At 43.7% G+C, this 14,392-nt stretch overlaps 1 protein-coding gene across 1 annotated transcript; it reads right to left on the bottom strand.

Annotated features, from left to right (window-relative positions):
- Positions 1-909: 909 nt before the first annotated feature.
- LOC142250317 (cytochrome P450 2A13-like) lies at positions 910-12,987 on the bottom strand. The gene is made up of 9 exons (XM_075322460.1): positions 12,682-12,987; positions 11,368-11,530; positions 9,001-9,150; positions 8,232-8,392; positions 7,581-7,757; positions 6,951-7,092; positions 5,460-5,647; positions 4,251-4,392; positions 910-1,306 (listed from the first exon to the last, which is right to left on the bottom strand). The coding sequence occupies exons 1-9, from the start codon at positions 12,859-12,861 to the stop codon at positions 1,122-1,124; spliced, it is 1,488 nt and encodes a 495-aa protein (XP_075178575.1). The 5' UTR covers positions 12,862-12,987; the 3' UTR covers positions 910-1,121.
- Positions 12,988-14,392: the final 1,405 nt, after the last annotated feature.

The following is a 14,392-nucleotide window of genomic DNA, read 5'->3' as shown; positions in this document are numbered from 1 at the left end:
ATTTATTCATTATAATTAGTGTCTCAGCCATAGGCTTAGAGGCATTTCCGAGAAATGCCGCTCTGGCCCATTATGAGAGGGGCAGGTGCGCATGCCTTAAGCACACTCCTGGGGAAACCTGAGCTGTTTGCACACACCCCAGGGGGAAAGAGAGCAGGGGCACACGTGGACGGCCACAGGATAGTGGGGGAGGAAGCAACCCAGCCGGGGCGGAGAGTAAGTAGGCGTCTTTGCAAGAATGCTCGCACTACAACTGGCACCTATCACCATGTGCTAAGTGTGGGACTTAAAAGGAATCTGTTAGTAGGGTCAGCCCTCCTACGTGTTTATATGGGCATGTTGGTGATAGTTTAATAAAATATCTTTGATCCAATGTCTTATTCCAGAATAATCTATATGTAAATTAATTAAGATCTCCCGGAGAATCCGCTTCCATAGCTTATTTTACATTAAAATGAGGCGTTACCAGTGTGAGACATGTAACGACTGACAGTCTGCTCTCCTGATTTACATGTCTCACACCAGTAACGCTTCCTTTCATTTAAAATAATGTCTGGAGACAAATTTTCTGGGAGATCTATGCTCCGCCCATAGATCGTAACAGATAATTTACATATTATACTAACGTGGACATGCATCACCGGTTTCTATCACCAGACGCCATCACATATACTTTGTATGGCACTGGTAACGGAGGAGGCAGCATAACTGGCATCAATGGGAGACAAAAGTTCCACCCAGCTGACAATACTGAAGTGCCTGTGACTTGTTGTCGTTGCGCCCAATGTATGAACCCAACTGACTGTATTCGGATCTGTCGTCTTGTCTATTATATTCCAGCCGCAATAAAACAAATAATCATGAAAAACACGAAAAATAATCTGTGCAGCCACCAGGAAAATAGACGCGTCACAGTCCGATATTTTTATTAACATAAAATGATCACGGACGTTTATAATTCTATTGTGTAGATTATTGTGGCATGAAAACATTAAAAATAAAATATATATATATATATATATATAAGTCTTTGCACTGTATCGATAGTGGATCTCTCCAGTATTGGAGCCGCCGTCTTGTAGGGTCAGGTCCGGAATTTCCAGGATTCCTTTGTGTTCCGCTCAGAGGCGAGGGACGGCGTTCATCCGGTAGGACTGAGGTCTGGAGGCGTTGGTGTGGGGCTCGGGTCTGATGTTCAGATGCTTTCGGTCTTCGGTGGGCTCCAAGGTGAATTTCTGGAGTATTGTGGTTAGAAAGAGGAAGAGCTCCATGCGAGCCAGGCCTTCCCCCAAACACATGCGCTTGCCTGAGAAAATGCAATGACAAGTCAAAATGAGCGAAACCATTGGTTTTCCCCCTATAGAAATAGGAGATGACAGCTGGTGCCCATAATGGTCTATGGAGGGGGAGGAGCTAGACGCCGACAGACAGGTGGTGCTCAACATTCTATGGAGGGGAGGAACTAGAGGCCGACACACAGCTGTGCTCATAATATTCTATGGAGGGGAGGAGCTAGAGGCCGACAGAGCTGGCGCTCATAACATTCTATGGAGGGGAGGAGCTAGAAGCCGACACAGGTGGGGCTCATAATATTCTATGCAAGGGAGGAGCTAGAGGCCGACACACAGCTGTGCTCATAACATTCTATGGAGGGGAGGAGCTAGAGGCAGACACACAGCTGTGCTCATAATATTCTATGGAGGGGAGGAGCTAGAGGCCGACAGAGCTGGGGCTCATAACATTCTATGGAGGGGAGGAGCTAGAGGCCGACACAGGTGGGGCTCATAATATTCTATGGAAGGGAGGAGCTAGAGGCCGACACACAGCTGTGCTCATAACATTCTATGGAGGGGAGGAGCTAGAGGCCGACAGAGCTGGTGCTCATAACATTCTATGGAGGGGAGGAGCTAGAGGCCGACACACAGCTGTGCTCATAATATTCTATGGAGGGGAGGAGCTAGAGGCCGACACAGCTGTGCTCATAATATTCTATGGAGAGGAGGAGCTAGAGGCCGACACACAGCTGGTGCTCATAACATTCTATGGAGAGGAGGAGCTAGAGGCCGACACACAGCTGTGCTCATAACATTCTATGGAGGGGAGGAGCTAGAGGCCGACACAGCTGTGCTCATAATATTCTATGGAGAGGAGGAGCTAGAGGCCGACACACAGCTGGTGCTCATAACATTCTATGGAGGGGAGGAGCTAGAGGCCGACACACATCTGTGCTCATAACATTCTATGGAGGGGAGGAGCTAGAGGCCGACACACAGCTGTGCTCATAACATTCTATGGAGGGGAGGAGCTAGAGGCCGACACAAAGCTGTGCTCATAACATTCTATGGAGGGGAGGAGCTAGAGGTAGACACACAGCTGTGCTCATAACATTCTATGGAGGGGAGGAGCTAGAGGCCGACACACATCTGTGCTCATAACATTCTATGGAGGGGAGGAGCTAGAGGCCGACACACAGCTGTGCTCATAACATTCTATGGAAGGGAAGAGCTAGAGGCCGACACACAGCTGTGCTCATAACATTCTATGGAGGGGAGGAGCTAGAGGCCGACACACATCTGTGCTCATAACATTCTATGGAGGGGAGGAGCTAGAGGCCGACACACAGCTGTGCTCATAACATTCTATGGAAGGGAAGAGCTAGAGGCCGACACACAGCTGTGCTCATAACATTCTATGGAGGGGAGGAGCTAGAGGCCGACACAAAGCCGTGCTCATAACATTCTATGGAGGGGAGGAGCTAGAGGCCGACACACAGCTGTGCTCATAATATTCTATGGAGGGGAGGAGCTAGAGGCCGACACACAGCTGGGGCTCATAACATTCTATGGATGGGACGTGCTAGAGGCCGACACAGAGAGCTGGTGCTCATAACATTCTATGGAGGGGAGGAGCTAGAGGCCGACACACAGCTGTGCTCATAATATTCTATGGAGGGGAGGAGCTAGAGGCCGACACAGAGAGCTGGTGCTCATAACATTCTACGGAGGGGAGGAGCTAGAGGCCAGACGGTTGGTGCTCATAATATTCTATGCAGAACTGTAACTGTTGTTTCAGGAGAACTTGCTGCAGAATTTTTCAATCCACCTCAAGCTTCTCTTCTCTCCGTAGAATTTTAAAGGCACCAATTGTCATCTTGTATCTCAGCAAAGGGAAAGTGTGTCTTCACAGACTCCCCCATACACATGAGTGTGAGGCCCAGCTCAGTCGTCACATGCTGTCAATGGAGAAAAATAAGAAAGCAGCTGCCAAACATCACTGGCAGAGGCTTATCACCCCTGGAAATAATAGAATAGACCGTTGAAATTCCAATTGTTTCACCCTTTTCTCCTCCGACATCACCTGCTGAAGGAGTCAGGGAATTTCGGAAGGTCCGCTGAACCCCTCTGTTTCAGGAGAGTCAGGAAGCCCATACATCAGATGGTCAGAGAGTCCGCTGAAATCAGTCGGTTTCTGCCGACTTTCCTCTGAAGTGTATGGGGGCTTTAAGATCAAATCCTATGTGTATTGACAAGTGGAAAAGTCTTTCTCTTAAGAAAAAAAATGCTTAGACTTATTGTAAGATTTTCTACAAATGTTGCACATGCTCATTCTCTAGCCACGATTCCTTAAAGAGACTCTGTCAGCAGGTTTTTGCTATGCAATCTGATAGCATCATGATGCAGAGGCAGAGATCCTGATTCCAGCGGTGTATTACTTAATTTACTGGGTGCTGCAAATCACAGTTTTCTCTGCTGTAGAGCTAGCAGAGCTCAGAATGCTGAGCTGTGTATAACCCCGCCCATACCACTGATTGGCAGCTCTCTGTGTACATTATATTAGGCGTGGCTGGATCGGGAGTCACCAGACACCTAGTCTTATAGTGATAATCTCGCTCTGATAAAACACTGATGGTAATGAAAGAAAAAAAAACAAAAAACCCACATACATGACTGGGAATAAGGATCTATTTCACTACACCACACTGCTCTCAGATTACATAGCAAAAACCTGCAGACAGATTCCCTTTAAGAAACTCATAAGTTATGTCTTGGTGCTTTCTGTGATGGTTATTAAAATCATTAAAAAAAGTATATTTATAAGAAAAAGATAAAAATTGATTCCCCAATTCTATCACATTGTGTTTTCTGGTCTTGCTCATCCCTCTCTCCACCGACCTCTGTTATAAACCACAGGTAATTTACAATCATAGTTTACAGATATATTTTTTTCATCCCCATGTACTGATCTCTCACCTGTAGAGAACGGCATAAATCCATCACTTTTCTTGAAGCCGCCTTTCTCATTAAGGAAGTGTCCGGGGTCAAACTCCTCGGGGTTTTTGAAATGTTTGGGGTCTTTTAGGACAGAGGTCAGAACCGGGAACACCAGGCTGCCCTGAAAAAGAAATATCAAACATGGAGATGTGAGATCTTATTGGTAGGAGCAAGATCTATAGGTAAGACTGAGATCTAGTTGGTAGCAGTGAGATCTAGTTGGTAGGAGTGAGATCTATAGGTAGCAGTGAGATCTAGTTGATAGGAGCAAGATCTAGTTGATAGCAGCAAGATCTAGTTGGTGGGAGTGAGATCTAGTTGGTGGGAGTGAGATCTAGTCGGTGGGAGCGAGATCTAGTTTATAGGAGTGAGATCTAGTTGGTAGGAGGGAGATCTAGTTGGTGGGAGCGAGATCTAGTTTATAGGAGGGAGATCTATAGGTAGGAGTGAGATCTAGTTGGTGGGAGCGAGATCTAGTTGGTGGGAGCAAGATCTAGTTGGTAGGAGGGAGATCTATAAGTGGGAGTGAGATTTAGTTGCTAGGAGTGAGATCTAGTTGGTGGGAGCGAGATCTAATTGGTAGGAGTGAGATCTAGTTGGTGGGAGTGAGATTTAGTTGCTAGGAGTGAGATCTATAGGTAGGAGTGAGATCTAGTTGGTGGGAGCAAGATCTAATTGGTAGGAGCGAGATCTAGTTGATAGGAGCGAGATCTAGTTGATAGCAACAAGATCTAGTTGGTGGGAGTGAGATCTAGTTGGTAGGAGTGAGATCTACTTGGTAGCAGTGAGAACTACTTGAAAGGAGTGAGATCTTGTTGGTAGGAGTGAGATCTACTTGGTAAGAGAGAGATCTACTTGGTAGGAGTGAGATCTAGTTGGTAGGAGTGAGATCTACATGGTAGCAGTGAGAACTACTTGAAAGGAGTGAGATCTTGTTTGTAGGAGTGAGATCTACTTGGTAGTAGAGAGATCTAGTTGGTAGGAGCGAGATCTAGTTGATATTGTGAGATCAGTGTCTCAGTAAGGAGTGGAAGAAGAAAATGGACAGGAATGAAAGTGGCTCTAGTAATTGGATGTGACTGTAAGTGAATATCCCGGTTGTGCAGGAGCCGCTGAACCCCAAATCTTCCTAAGGCCAACCCACAAAACCTGTCACCATGTGTGGAGGATAAGAGGAGCGTCGCGCACCTTGGGGATGTGGTAGCCCCTGAAGGTGGTGTCCTTGCTGACGGCGTGGGGCACTCCTGTGGGGACGATGTCGGCAAATCTCTGGATCTCGTGGATCACGGCTTCTGTATACGGCATCTTGCTCTTGTCCTCTATTGACGGACATCGATCTTTGCCGATTACATTATCGATCTCTTTGTGGATCTTTTCTAAAATTTTAAAAATATATTTTATGGATATTTATAATAAACATATTATCTGTTCTCAGCAAACAAAAAAGAAGCAACGACATTAATGGACTTACTATTTGATTGTAGAGGGGGAAAAAGTTGCAACAAGGACAAGGTTTAGCGCCGGCATCCCTGAAGGGACAACAACTTACTGCCCTGGGGCCGGGTCACCTCCCTCCCCGCACTCCCCCGGCCACCGACGTGTCCTGCTGTACTCTCCTCACCCTGGGGACTGTGCATGCGGCACAAGCTACCTGGGATTGCACCTAATACGCACACATGCACCGACCCTCCTCTTAAAGAGCCAGCGCACTTTTTCCGGGAAATGCCTCTTAGCCATGGGCTGTATTTGTGGCACCCTCCCATTAGGGGAGGTGCCTGCACAACGCATTTAGTTAGTCGGTGTCTCAGTCTGCTAGCTAGCTAGTTCTCAGGTCTTGATTACCCCAGTGTCTGTCTCCTGTACCCAGGTCTGCCTTCCCATACCTGTCTGTCCCTGCCGTGCCAACCATACCTGTCCGTACCGGCCTAACTGTGTGCCCTAGTCATCTCACCTGTGTCTGCCTGCATCTGTGTCCATACCCAAGTCTGTCTTTTGTCCTGGGGGTCAGCTCTCACAGTCCTGGTCACTGCCCTGGGAGTGGTACCTGGCGTCCCCCTTGCAGTGGGTGCTCAGTTAAACCCCTCCCACTAAAGCGTAAGCCTGGGTACCCCCCTATGGTCTAGTGGGTCCCCTAAACCCGCTTGCTGCCCCTACACTGGCTGTGAGTGTTACACAAGGTCACTAATCCATCGTGTCATAGTACCGATGCTTCAGGACTTTGCACCCGCTCAGTCTGCTACTCCTGCGTCCTCTACAGTTACAATCCTCTAAAACACTAAATTTTTAATGTTTAACTGAAGGCATGATGTAATAACGGCCGCAGAGTGGAATAAAACGTTTTTGGTTCTGTTTAATTTCGCCGCTCCATTGCGGAGATATTATCAATTCAAGTATCTGGCACCTAATGAGTTAACTTTTGTTAAGTGCAGGTGGGTGTTGCCAGATAGATTTCACTGGGGGCCGGCCTTCTCCTCCCTGCACCAGTCACACCCACCCAGGGAATGTATCAAGCTTGATTTAAATGGGAGAAAAGTTAACCCATTAGGTGCCAAATACTTTGATCTTTAATATCTCCGCGACGAAGAGGCGAAATGTAAAAAAAATAAAAAATGTTTTATTTAACATGAAAGGGTTAAATAATACAAACTTTGCATTAATAAAATGCATTAAAATGATCACCTTGTACTTCAGGATATTTCATTAGTATAAGAAAACCGTATCTCAGCGTCAAACTAGTCGTCTCTGTTCCAGCAAAGAATAAGTCTAATATCGTCGCCTGTAGATTCTGATCGTGAAATTCTGTGTTTCGGCTCTTTTTTTCCTGTATATATATATATGTAAAAAATAAAAAAAGCATAGTTTTTTTAATGATTAAAAATGGTCAAAATCTCACGTGCACTTCTTGTAGAGCAAACCGGAGTCAAGACAAAGTGCAACAAACTGGAGTAAAAACAAAGTGCAACAAACTGGAGTAAAAAGAGTGTAACAAACTGGAATAAAAAGAGTGTAACAAACTGGAGTAAAAACAAAGTGCAACAAACTGGAGTCAAAACAGAGTGCAACAAACTGGAGTCAAAACAGAGTGCAACAAACTGGAGTCAAAACAGAGTGTAACAAACTGGAGTAAAAACAGAGTGCAACAAACTGGAGTAAAAAAAGTGTAACAAACTGGAGTAAAAACAGAGTAAAAAACTGGAGTCAAAACAGAGTGCAACAAACTGGAACATTTGATGTTGATGTCTTATTTTAGTTACTGTGGACGTTCTCTACCCTGGAGGGTTCAAGAATTCGATATTAACCCCCCCTCACCTCGTCCATCTTTATGAGGAAGCAATCTATGAAGTCACGGGGGCAGTTCTCGTCCAGGGTGGCTCGATGGGTCTTTATCATCTCATTAATAAATTGTTTCAGGCTGTCGGTGATTCTGAACATCTTCTGATGAGGACCAGGAATGTAGGGCATTATACTGGGGAACATGTTAAAGAGCTAATTAAGGAAAGAAGAAATAGAAAAACAATGTTACTATTTTGGAGTTTTTTAGTGCCATATTTATATCCATTATTCACCTGTCAGCAGCTTTTGCTGTGTAATCTGACAGCAGCATGATGTAGGGACAGAGACCCCGATTCCAGCGATGTGTCACTTAGTTTACTGGGTGCAGCAGTTGTAATACAATCACAGTTTTGTCTGCTGCAGATCTAGCAGAGCTCAGAATGATAACCCCGCCCACACCACTGATTGGCAACTTTCTATAGCTCTCCACAATAAGCTGACAATCAGTGGTGGGGGCGGGACTGGACCAGGAGGCACAAGACGCCTAGTCCTGTAGTCATAATCTCCTGCTGATAAAACACTGATTATATTAAAACAGCAAAACACAGCCCAGTAAGTGACACATCGCTGGTATCAGGGTCTCTGCCCCTTATTAACTTTTTAGAATACCCATTTTGTAATATTTACCTGTCCTGACCGGGTGTTTATCAGCTGGAAAATATCATTAATGTACGACAAGAGGGTTAAGAATTTTCGATCTTCGTAGTCGAATCTTTCCCCAAACACGACGGAGCAAATAACATTGGAAACAGCGGATCGCATTATATATAAAGGGTCAATTGGAGTGTCTGTAAGTAAATATAAAGAGGCAGTCGGTCATTGCTTTAACTAAACAATACACTATAGAAAATAGGAGAAATATATGCGGTCAATTCAAGGGACCAGGGGACATTCATTACTTGTGGGGGAAAGATGATGCCGGCAGTTAAATAGGAAAGGGTTCTCTACAGTTAGAGCAGTCAGATTGTGGAATGCTCTAGGAAAAGAGGTAAAAATGACAGGTATAATAACAGCATGTAAAAAACTGGTGGATTGGGGTAAAGATGATGCTGGCAGCTAAACAGGAAAGGGTTCTCTACAGTAAGAGCAGTCAGACTGTGGAATGCTCTAACAAAAAAGGTAGAAATGATAGGTACAATATGAGCATTTAAATAAATGGTGGAATCTAAATAATAAACCATACTAGATCTATAGACCAGTGTATACGCCAAGGTCATGTTAATGTTGATTGTGTATCGGGCGGCCTGACAGTGACACAAGTGGAAACATTAGGAATTAGGAATACTGATTATTACCATGATTGATCATGTGTCCAGTCTGAGAGTGTGATTCAGCTGCTGCCGCCGGGTGTGTGCGGCCGCCCGAGGACCAGGCGTGTTTTTTAATTTGCACCCACCTTTGTCTTTCATGAATTTCTCGGTCAGACATCGCGCTTCTTCTTGGATCCTTTCTTCGATGCTTCTCTTTCCCATTCCAAAATTTCTCATAGTTGTCAATGAAAATCGACGAAGGGTTTTCCATCTTTCTCCGCTGCTGGCGATCACCCCTGTAAGACCAAGCAAAGGGTTAAAGGGGGTGCGTAGGACTCTAAAAATATGGTGAGGTCTTCCAAAAATGGCTCTGCATAATGTGGCGCTGTGCGGGAGAAAGCGGCCATCACTATGATCACTCCACTACCAAGGTCTGTGTTTTTTTGGGTTTTTTTTTAAAATATATTTTGTGTTTCAAACTCCTGATGCGTTTTACATAACGTCCACATCTCTACATGAACATGATGAGTGAGGCTTTAATACTGACCCCGCACCCTCCAGATACTGTTTATATATTGTATGGCCGGAAAATAGCACTATACAAGCATTCACATTAAAATGATCAACTTATTGTCATTCTATCCATCTATTTCATGGGAAAATATAATCAGAAAATGAACTATTGAATACATCAAGTTTTCTTGTTAAATGTATACATATATATATATATATTTTTTTTTATTATCATTATTATTATTATTATTATAATATTTTTTTTTTCCTTTCATATCACAATCTGCATAAAAAATAGCAAGCTTGCGATTTTCACACTGGCCAGTAAAGCTAATTTAGACTCATGCTTGTATTTTTTTTACAGAAAACTTTTCAACAGTCTCATTATCATCACAGACAGGGTGACAATCAAAGAAGCCTCTATTTACATTAGATAACACAGGACCCTCAAAGCTCACCTCCTCCTCCTGTAGAATGACTGATAACATCTCCATATACAGTAGATAACAGAGGATCCCCTATTCACAATAAGTGATGTCACAGCTCACCTCCTCCTCCTGTAGAATGACTGACAACATCTCCATATACAGTAGATAACAGAGGATCCCCTATTCACAATAAGTGATGTCACAGCTCACCTCCTCCTCCTGTAGAATGACTGATAACATCTCCATATACAGTAGATAACAGAGGATCCCCTATTCACAATAGATGATTTCACAGCTCACTTCCTCCTCCTGTACAATGACTGAGAACACCTCTATATACAGTAGATAACATAGGATCCACCATTCACAATAGATGATTTCACAGCTCACCTCCTCCTCCTGTACAATGACTGATAACACCTCTATATACAGTAGATAACATAGGATCCACCATTCACAATAGGTGATATCACAGCTCACTTCCTCCTCCTGTACAATGACTGATAACACCTCTATATACAGTAGATAACAAAGGGTTCACCATTCACAATAGATGATTTCACAGCTCACCTGCTCCTCCTGCACAATGACTGATAACACCTCTATATACAGTAGATAACACTGGATACACCATTCACAATAGGTGATATCACAGCTCACCTCCCACTCTTGTACAATGACTGATAACACCTCTATATACAGTAGATAACATAGGATCCACCATTCACAATAGATGATTTCACAGCTCACTTCCTCCTCCTGTACAAGACTGATAACACCTCTATATACAATTACTGTGAATGGTGGATCCTGTGTTATCTACTGTATATAGAGGTGTTATCGGTCATTGTACAGGAGGAGGAGGAGGTGAGCTGTGATTGCACCTATTGTGAAAGGTAGATTCTGTGTTAGCTACTGTATATAAAGCTGTTATCAGTCATTGTACAGGAGGAGAAGAAGGGGGTGAGCTGTGTGTGTCATAACCTATTGTGAATGGTGTATCCTATGTTATGTCACAGCTCACCCCCTCCTCCTCCTGTACAATGACTGATAACACCTCTATATACAGTAGATAACATATGATCCACCATTCACAATAGGTGATGTCACAGCTCACCTCCTCCTGTACAATGACTGATAACACCTCTATATACAGTAGATAACATATGATCCGCCATTCACAATAGGTGATGTCACAGCTCACCTCCTCCACCTACTGTACAATAACTGATAACATCAATATATGAAGCAGATAACACAGGATCCACCATTCATAATAGGTGGTGTCACAGCTCACCTCCTCCCCCTCCTGTACAATGAATGACCTTTGCACAATTTCATTAGATGCTTTAATACAATACATAGGATCTGAGTCTGTGGATTTCTTCTAATATTCCTGTGGATTTTGTGAAGGAGCAGAGTCTAGAGCCCCAGAGGTGTGACCATTTTATGATTTCTATATTTTTCATTACTGATTAATGTGATATTAAAAAACAAAAATAAACGTAACAGTAAAATCCTGAGTTATAAGAGTCGGAGGTTTTCTGATAAAATATTCGCTTTACGACTTACCAAAGTCCTTAGAGAAGAATTCCCCTGCCCCGGTGTCTCCCCGGTCACTGAAGGCGTCGCTGCAGTCCACCAGGGCCTCCTTCACCGCATCGTGCCCAATCAGCACTATGGTGCGGAGGTTTGCTAAGTAGATGGTATACACCGGGCCATACGTCTTGCTCAGCTAGAAGAACAATACAACATATAAAATGGCGTATATAACACTTTGGCCATTTGCACCTGAGTGAATTACAAATCTGCCCAACATTACCCAGACGCTTGGTAAAATGTTTTCTGGATGTCACAAGATGAGATGGGCCTAATGGAAATCTGTCAGCAGCCTTAATATGAGAGCAGAATAATGTACGGGCAGAGAGCCTGATTCCTGTATGCCGTAGTTTCAATACAATCAGTGTTTTATTAGCAGGAGCTTATCACTGCAGGACTAGGTGTCATGTTCAGAGCAGTCAGGCTAATCTGTATAACCCAGGCCCCACCACTGATTGGCAGCTTGCTGACAGTGTACACAGAAAGCTGCCAATCAGGGCTGTGAGCGGAGTTATACAGATCAGCATTCAGAGCACTGCTGCATCTACACCAGAGAAAACAGGGATTCTGCTAAATTTGCACCACACATCTCAGCAATCTGCTCTCAGATGTCACATATTAGGGTAGGGGCTGTGGTTTCAATACAAACAGTGTTTTATCAGGAGGAGATTATCAGTGCAGGATGCAGTCAAGCTAATCCGTATCACTCCGCCCCCTCCACTGATTGGTGACTTGTTGAAAGTTGACACCAAAAAGCTGCCAATTAGGGGTGTGGGCGAGGTTGTACCCAGCTCAGCGTTTTGACCACTGCTACATCTACAGCAGAGAAAATAGGGTACTGTCAAAACTGCACCAAGCAGCTCAGTAATCTGCTCTCAGTTGTCACTTATTATTAAGGTGTATTCTGTAGTTTTAATACAATCAGTGTTTTATCAACAGGAGATTATCACTGCAGGACTAGGTGTCATGTTCAGAGCAGGCAGGCTAATCTGTATAATCCCGCCCCCACCACTGGTTTGCTGAAAGTATATGCAGAAAGCTGCCAATCAGGTCTGTGGGCGGAGTTGTACAGAGCAGCTTTCTGAGCACTACTATAGCTACAGCAGAGAAAACAGGGATTCTATCAAAACTGCACCAAGCAGCTCAGTAATCTGCTCTCAGATGTCACTGATTAGGGTGTGTGCGGTAGTTTCAATACAATCAGTGTTTTAATCAGCAGGAGATTATCACTGCAGTTTTGGCCAATTGATCAGAAGGTGTAGACCTTCATAAATAAAGTTTTCTTACCTTGACTAATGACCGTGGCAGCTCAGTGGTACTGATTTGATGGATATTCCCCAGTCCGGGCAGAGGTGTGGGTCCTGGGGGGAGGTCCTTCTGTTTGACCCTACCCCACCATTTAATGAGATAGATAAGGAGAGTGACCCCAGTGGCCAGGAGAAGCGTGGCTGCGATATTTAGAGCCATGCCGGTGACTGCAGCTCTGCTGTGCTGAGTGTATATATACGGTCGGGTCTAGGGCAAGGTTCCAGCGCGGGCGTGCGCAGGATCACTGCTGCTGTGTAATAGGTAGTAAAGTCTAATAATTACCCAGATTAATTTCACATAATGAGGATTTCTAATGTCACCTTTACATGAACCAGTAACGGACTCGTCTAAACAAACGAGCAAAAACTCCGGAACCCGGGGTCATCTGAGGTTTTATGCCAGCGCGAAAATCAGCAGCACAGTGCCCCTTGTAAACAGCCAATGTACTGCCAAGACCAGGATGGTGGCACAATGACCAGAGTGTCAACTCCCCTGTGAAGACTAAAAAATAAAGTAAAAAAGAAAAAGTTTTTAAAAATTAACAAAAATAATAATAAAAAAAATGTTCAAAGTTTCAAAAATCTGAAAAATTAAAATTAAATATATATTAAAAGTTTTTTAAAACTAAAACAAATGTAAAAATTTATATATTTTCAAAGTTTTTAAAAATTTTAACATAAAAGTTTAAAATATAAAAATGTAAAAATAAATAAATATATATATAATATATATTTTACATTTTTATATTTTAAACCTTTATGTTAAAGAAGTTGTTATAAAAGTTCAAATCATCCCGTTGTTTCCTCCACTGAAAATAAGTAACATTCAATAAAAATAAACAGACTTGTTATCACCACATTAACAAAAGTCCAAGCTGTCAAAATATGAAATACTAGCTGTACTGCCCGGCTTCGCCCGGGTTAATAACTGCTGTTAACAAAATAGAATGTAATAACGCCCGGGATTGAATGTATTAACAAAAATGTATTCTGCACACAAACACCACAAAACAAATGGATAATAAAATGTAATTATGTCTGTCTCCCCATCTGTATATATCCCTGTCTGTCTCTTTCCCTGTCTGTCTCTTTCCCTGTCTGTCTCTTTCCCTTTCTGTCTCTGACTGTGTCTCTTTCTCCATCTGTCTCAATCTCTTTCCCTGTCTGTCTATCTGTCACTTTCCCTGTCTGTCTCTTTTCCTTTCTTTCCCTGTCTGTCTGTTTCCCTGTGTCTGCCTCTGTCTCTTTGTCTGTGTCTGTCTCTTAACCTATCTCTCTTTCCCTCTTGCCCTCTCTGTCTCTTTCCCTGTCAGTCTGTCTCTTTGTCTGTGTCTGTCTCTTTGTGTCTGCCTCTTTACCTGTCTGTGTCTGTCTCTTTCCCTGTGTCTGTCTCTTTGTGTCTGTCTCTTACCCTGTGTATGTCTGTTTCTTTCCCTGTCTGTGTCTGCCTCTTTCCCTGTCTGTGTCTGCCTCTTTCCCTGTCTGTGTCTGCCTCTTTCCCTGTCTGTGTCTGCCTCTTTCCCTGGCTGCATTGTGACACGCCAACATTCCATATAAGGGCGTGGCTGCGCATTCTTCTGAAGTTCTGGCTGCAAAGTGGCTCCCAGCTCCATTCGCTTTAATGGAGGCAGTTTTTTGGCGAATAGCTGTAAAGAGCGGGGTTAAAATTTCCCCTCAAAACATAGCCTATG

Source organism: Anomaloglossus baeobatrachus, chromosome 9 (genome assembly GCF_048569485.1).
Source record: "Anomaloglossus baeobatrachus isolate aAnoBae1 chromosome 9, aAnoBae1.hap1, whole genome shotgun sequence".
Taxonomy (NCBI): Eukaryota; Metazoa; Chordata; class Amphibia; order Anura; family Aromobatidae; genus Anomaloglossus; species Anomaloglossus baeobatrachus.
This window is presented reverse-complemented; position numbering and strand designations above follow the sequence as displayed.

What these genes read in the sequence shown, in the direction of transcription:
- LOC142250317 (XM_075322460.1), bottom strand. Translation starts at nt 12,861, where the DNA reads ATGGCTCTAAATATCGCAGCCACGCTTCTCCTGGCCACTGGGGTCACT. An exon ending in TGCCACGGTCATTAGTCAAG is followed by an intron (nt 11,531 to 12,681) that starts GTAAGAAAACTT and finishes TTGTTCTTCTAG; the next exon opens with CTGAGCAAGACGTATGGCCC. An exon ending in GAAATTCATGAAAGACAAAG is followed by an intron (nt 8,393 to 9,000) that starts GTGGGTGCAAAT and finishes ATTTACTTACAG; the next exon opens with ACACTCCAATTGACCCTTTA.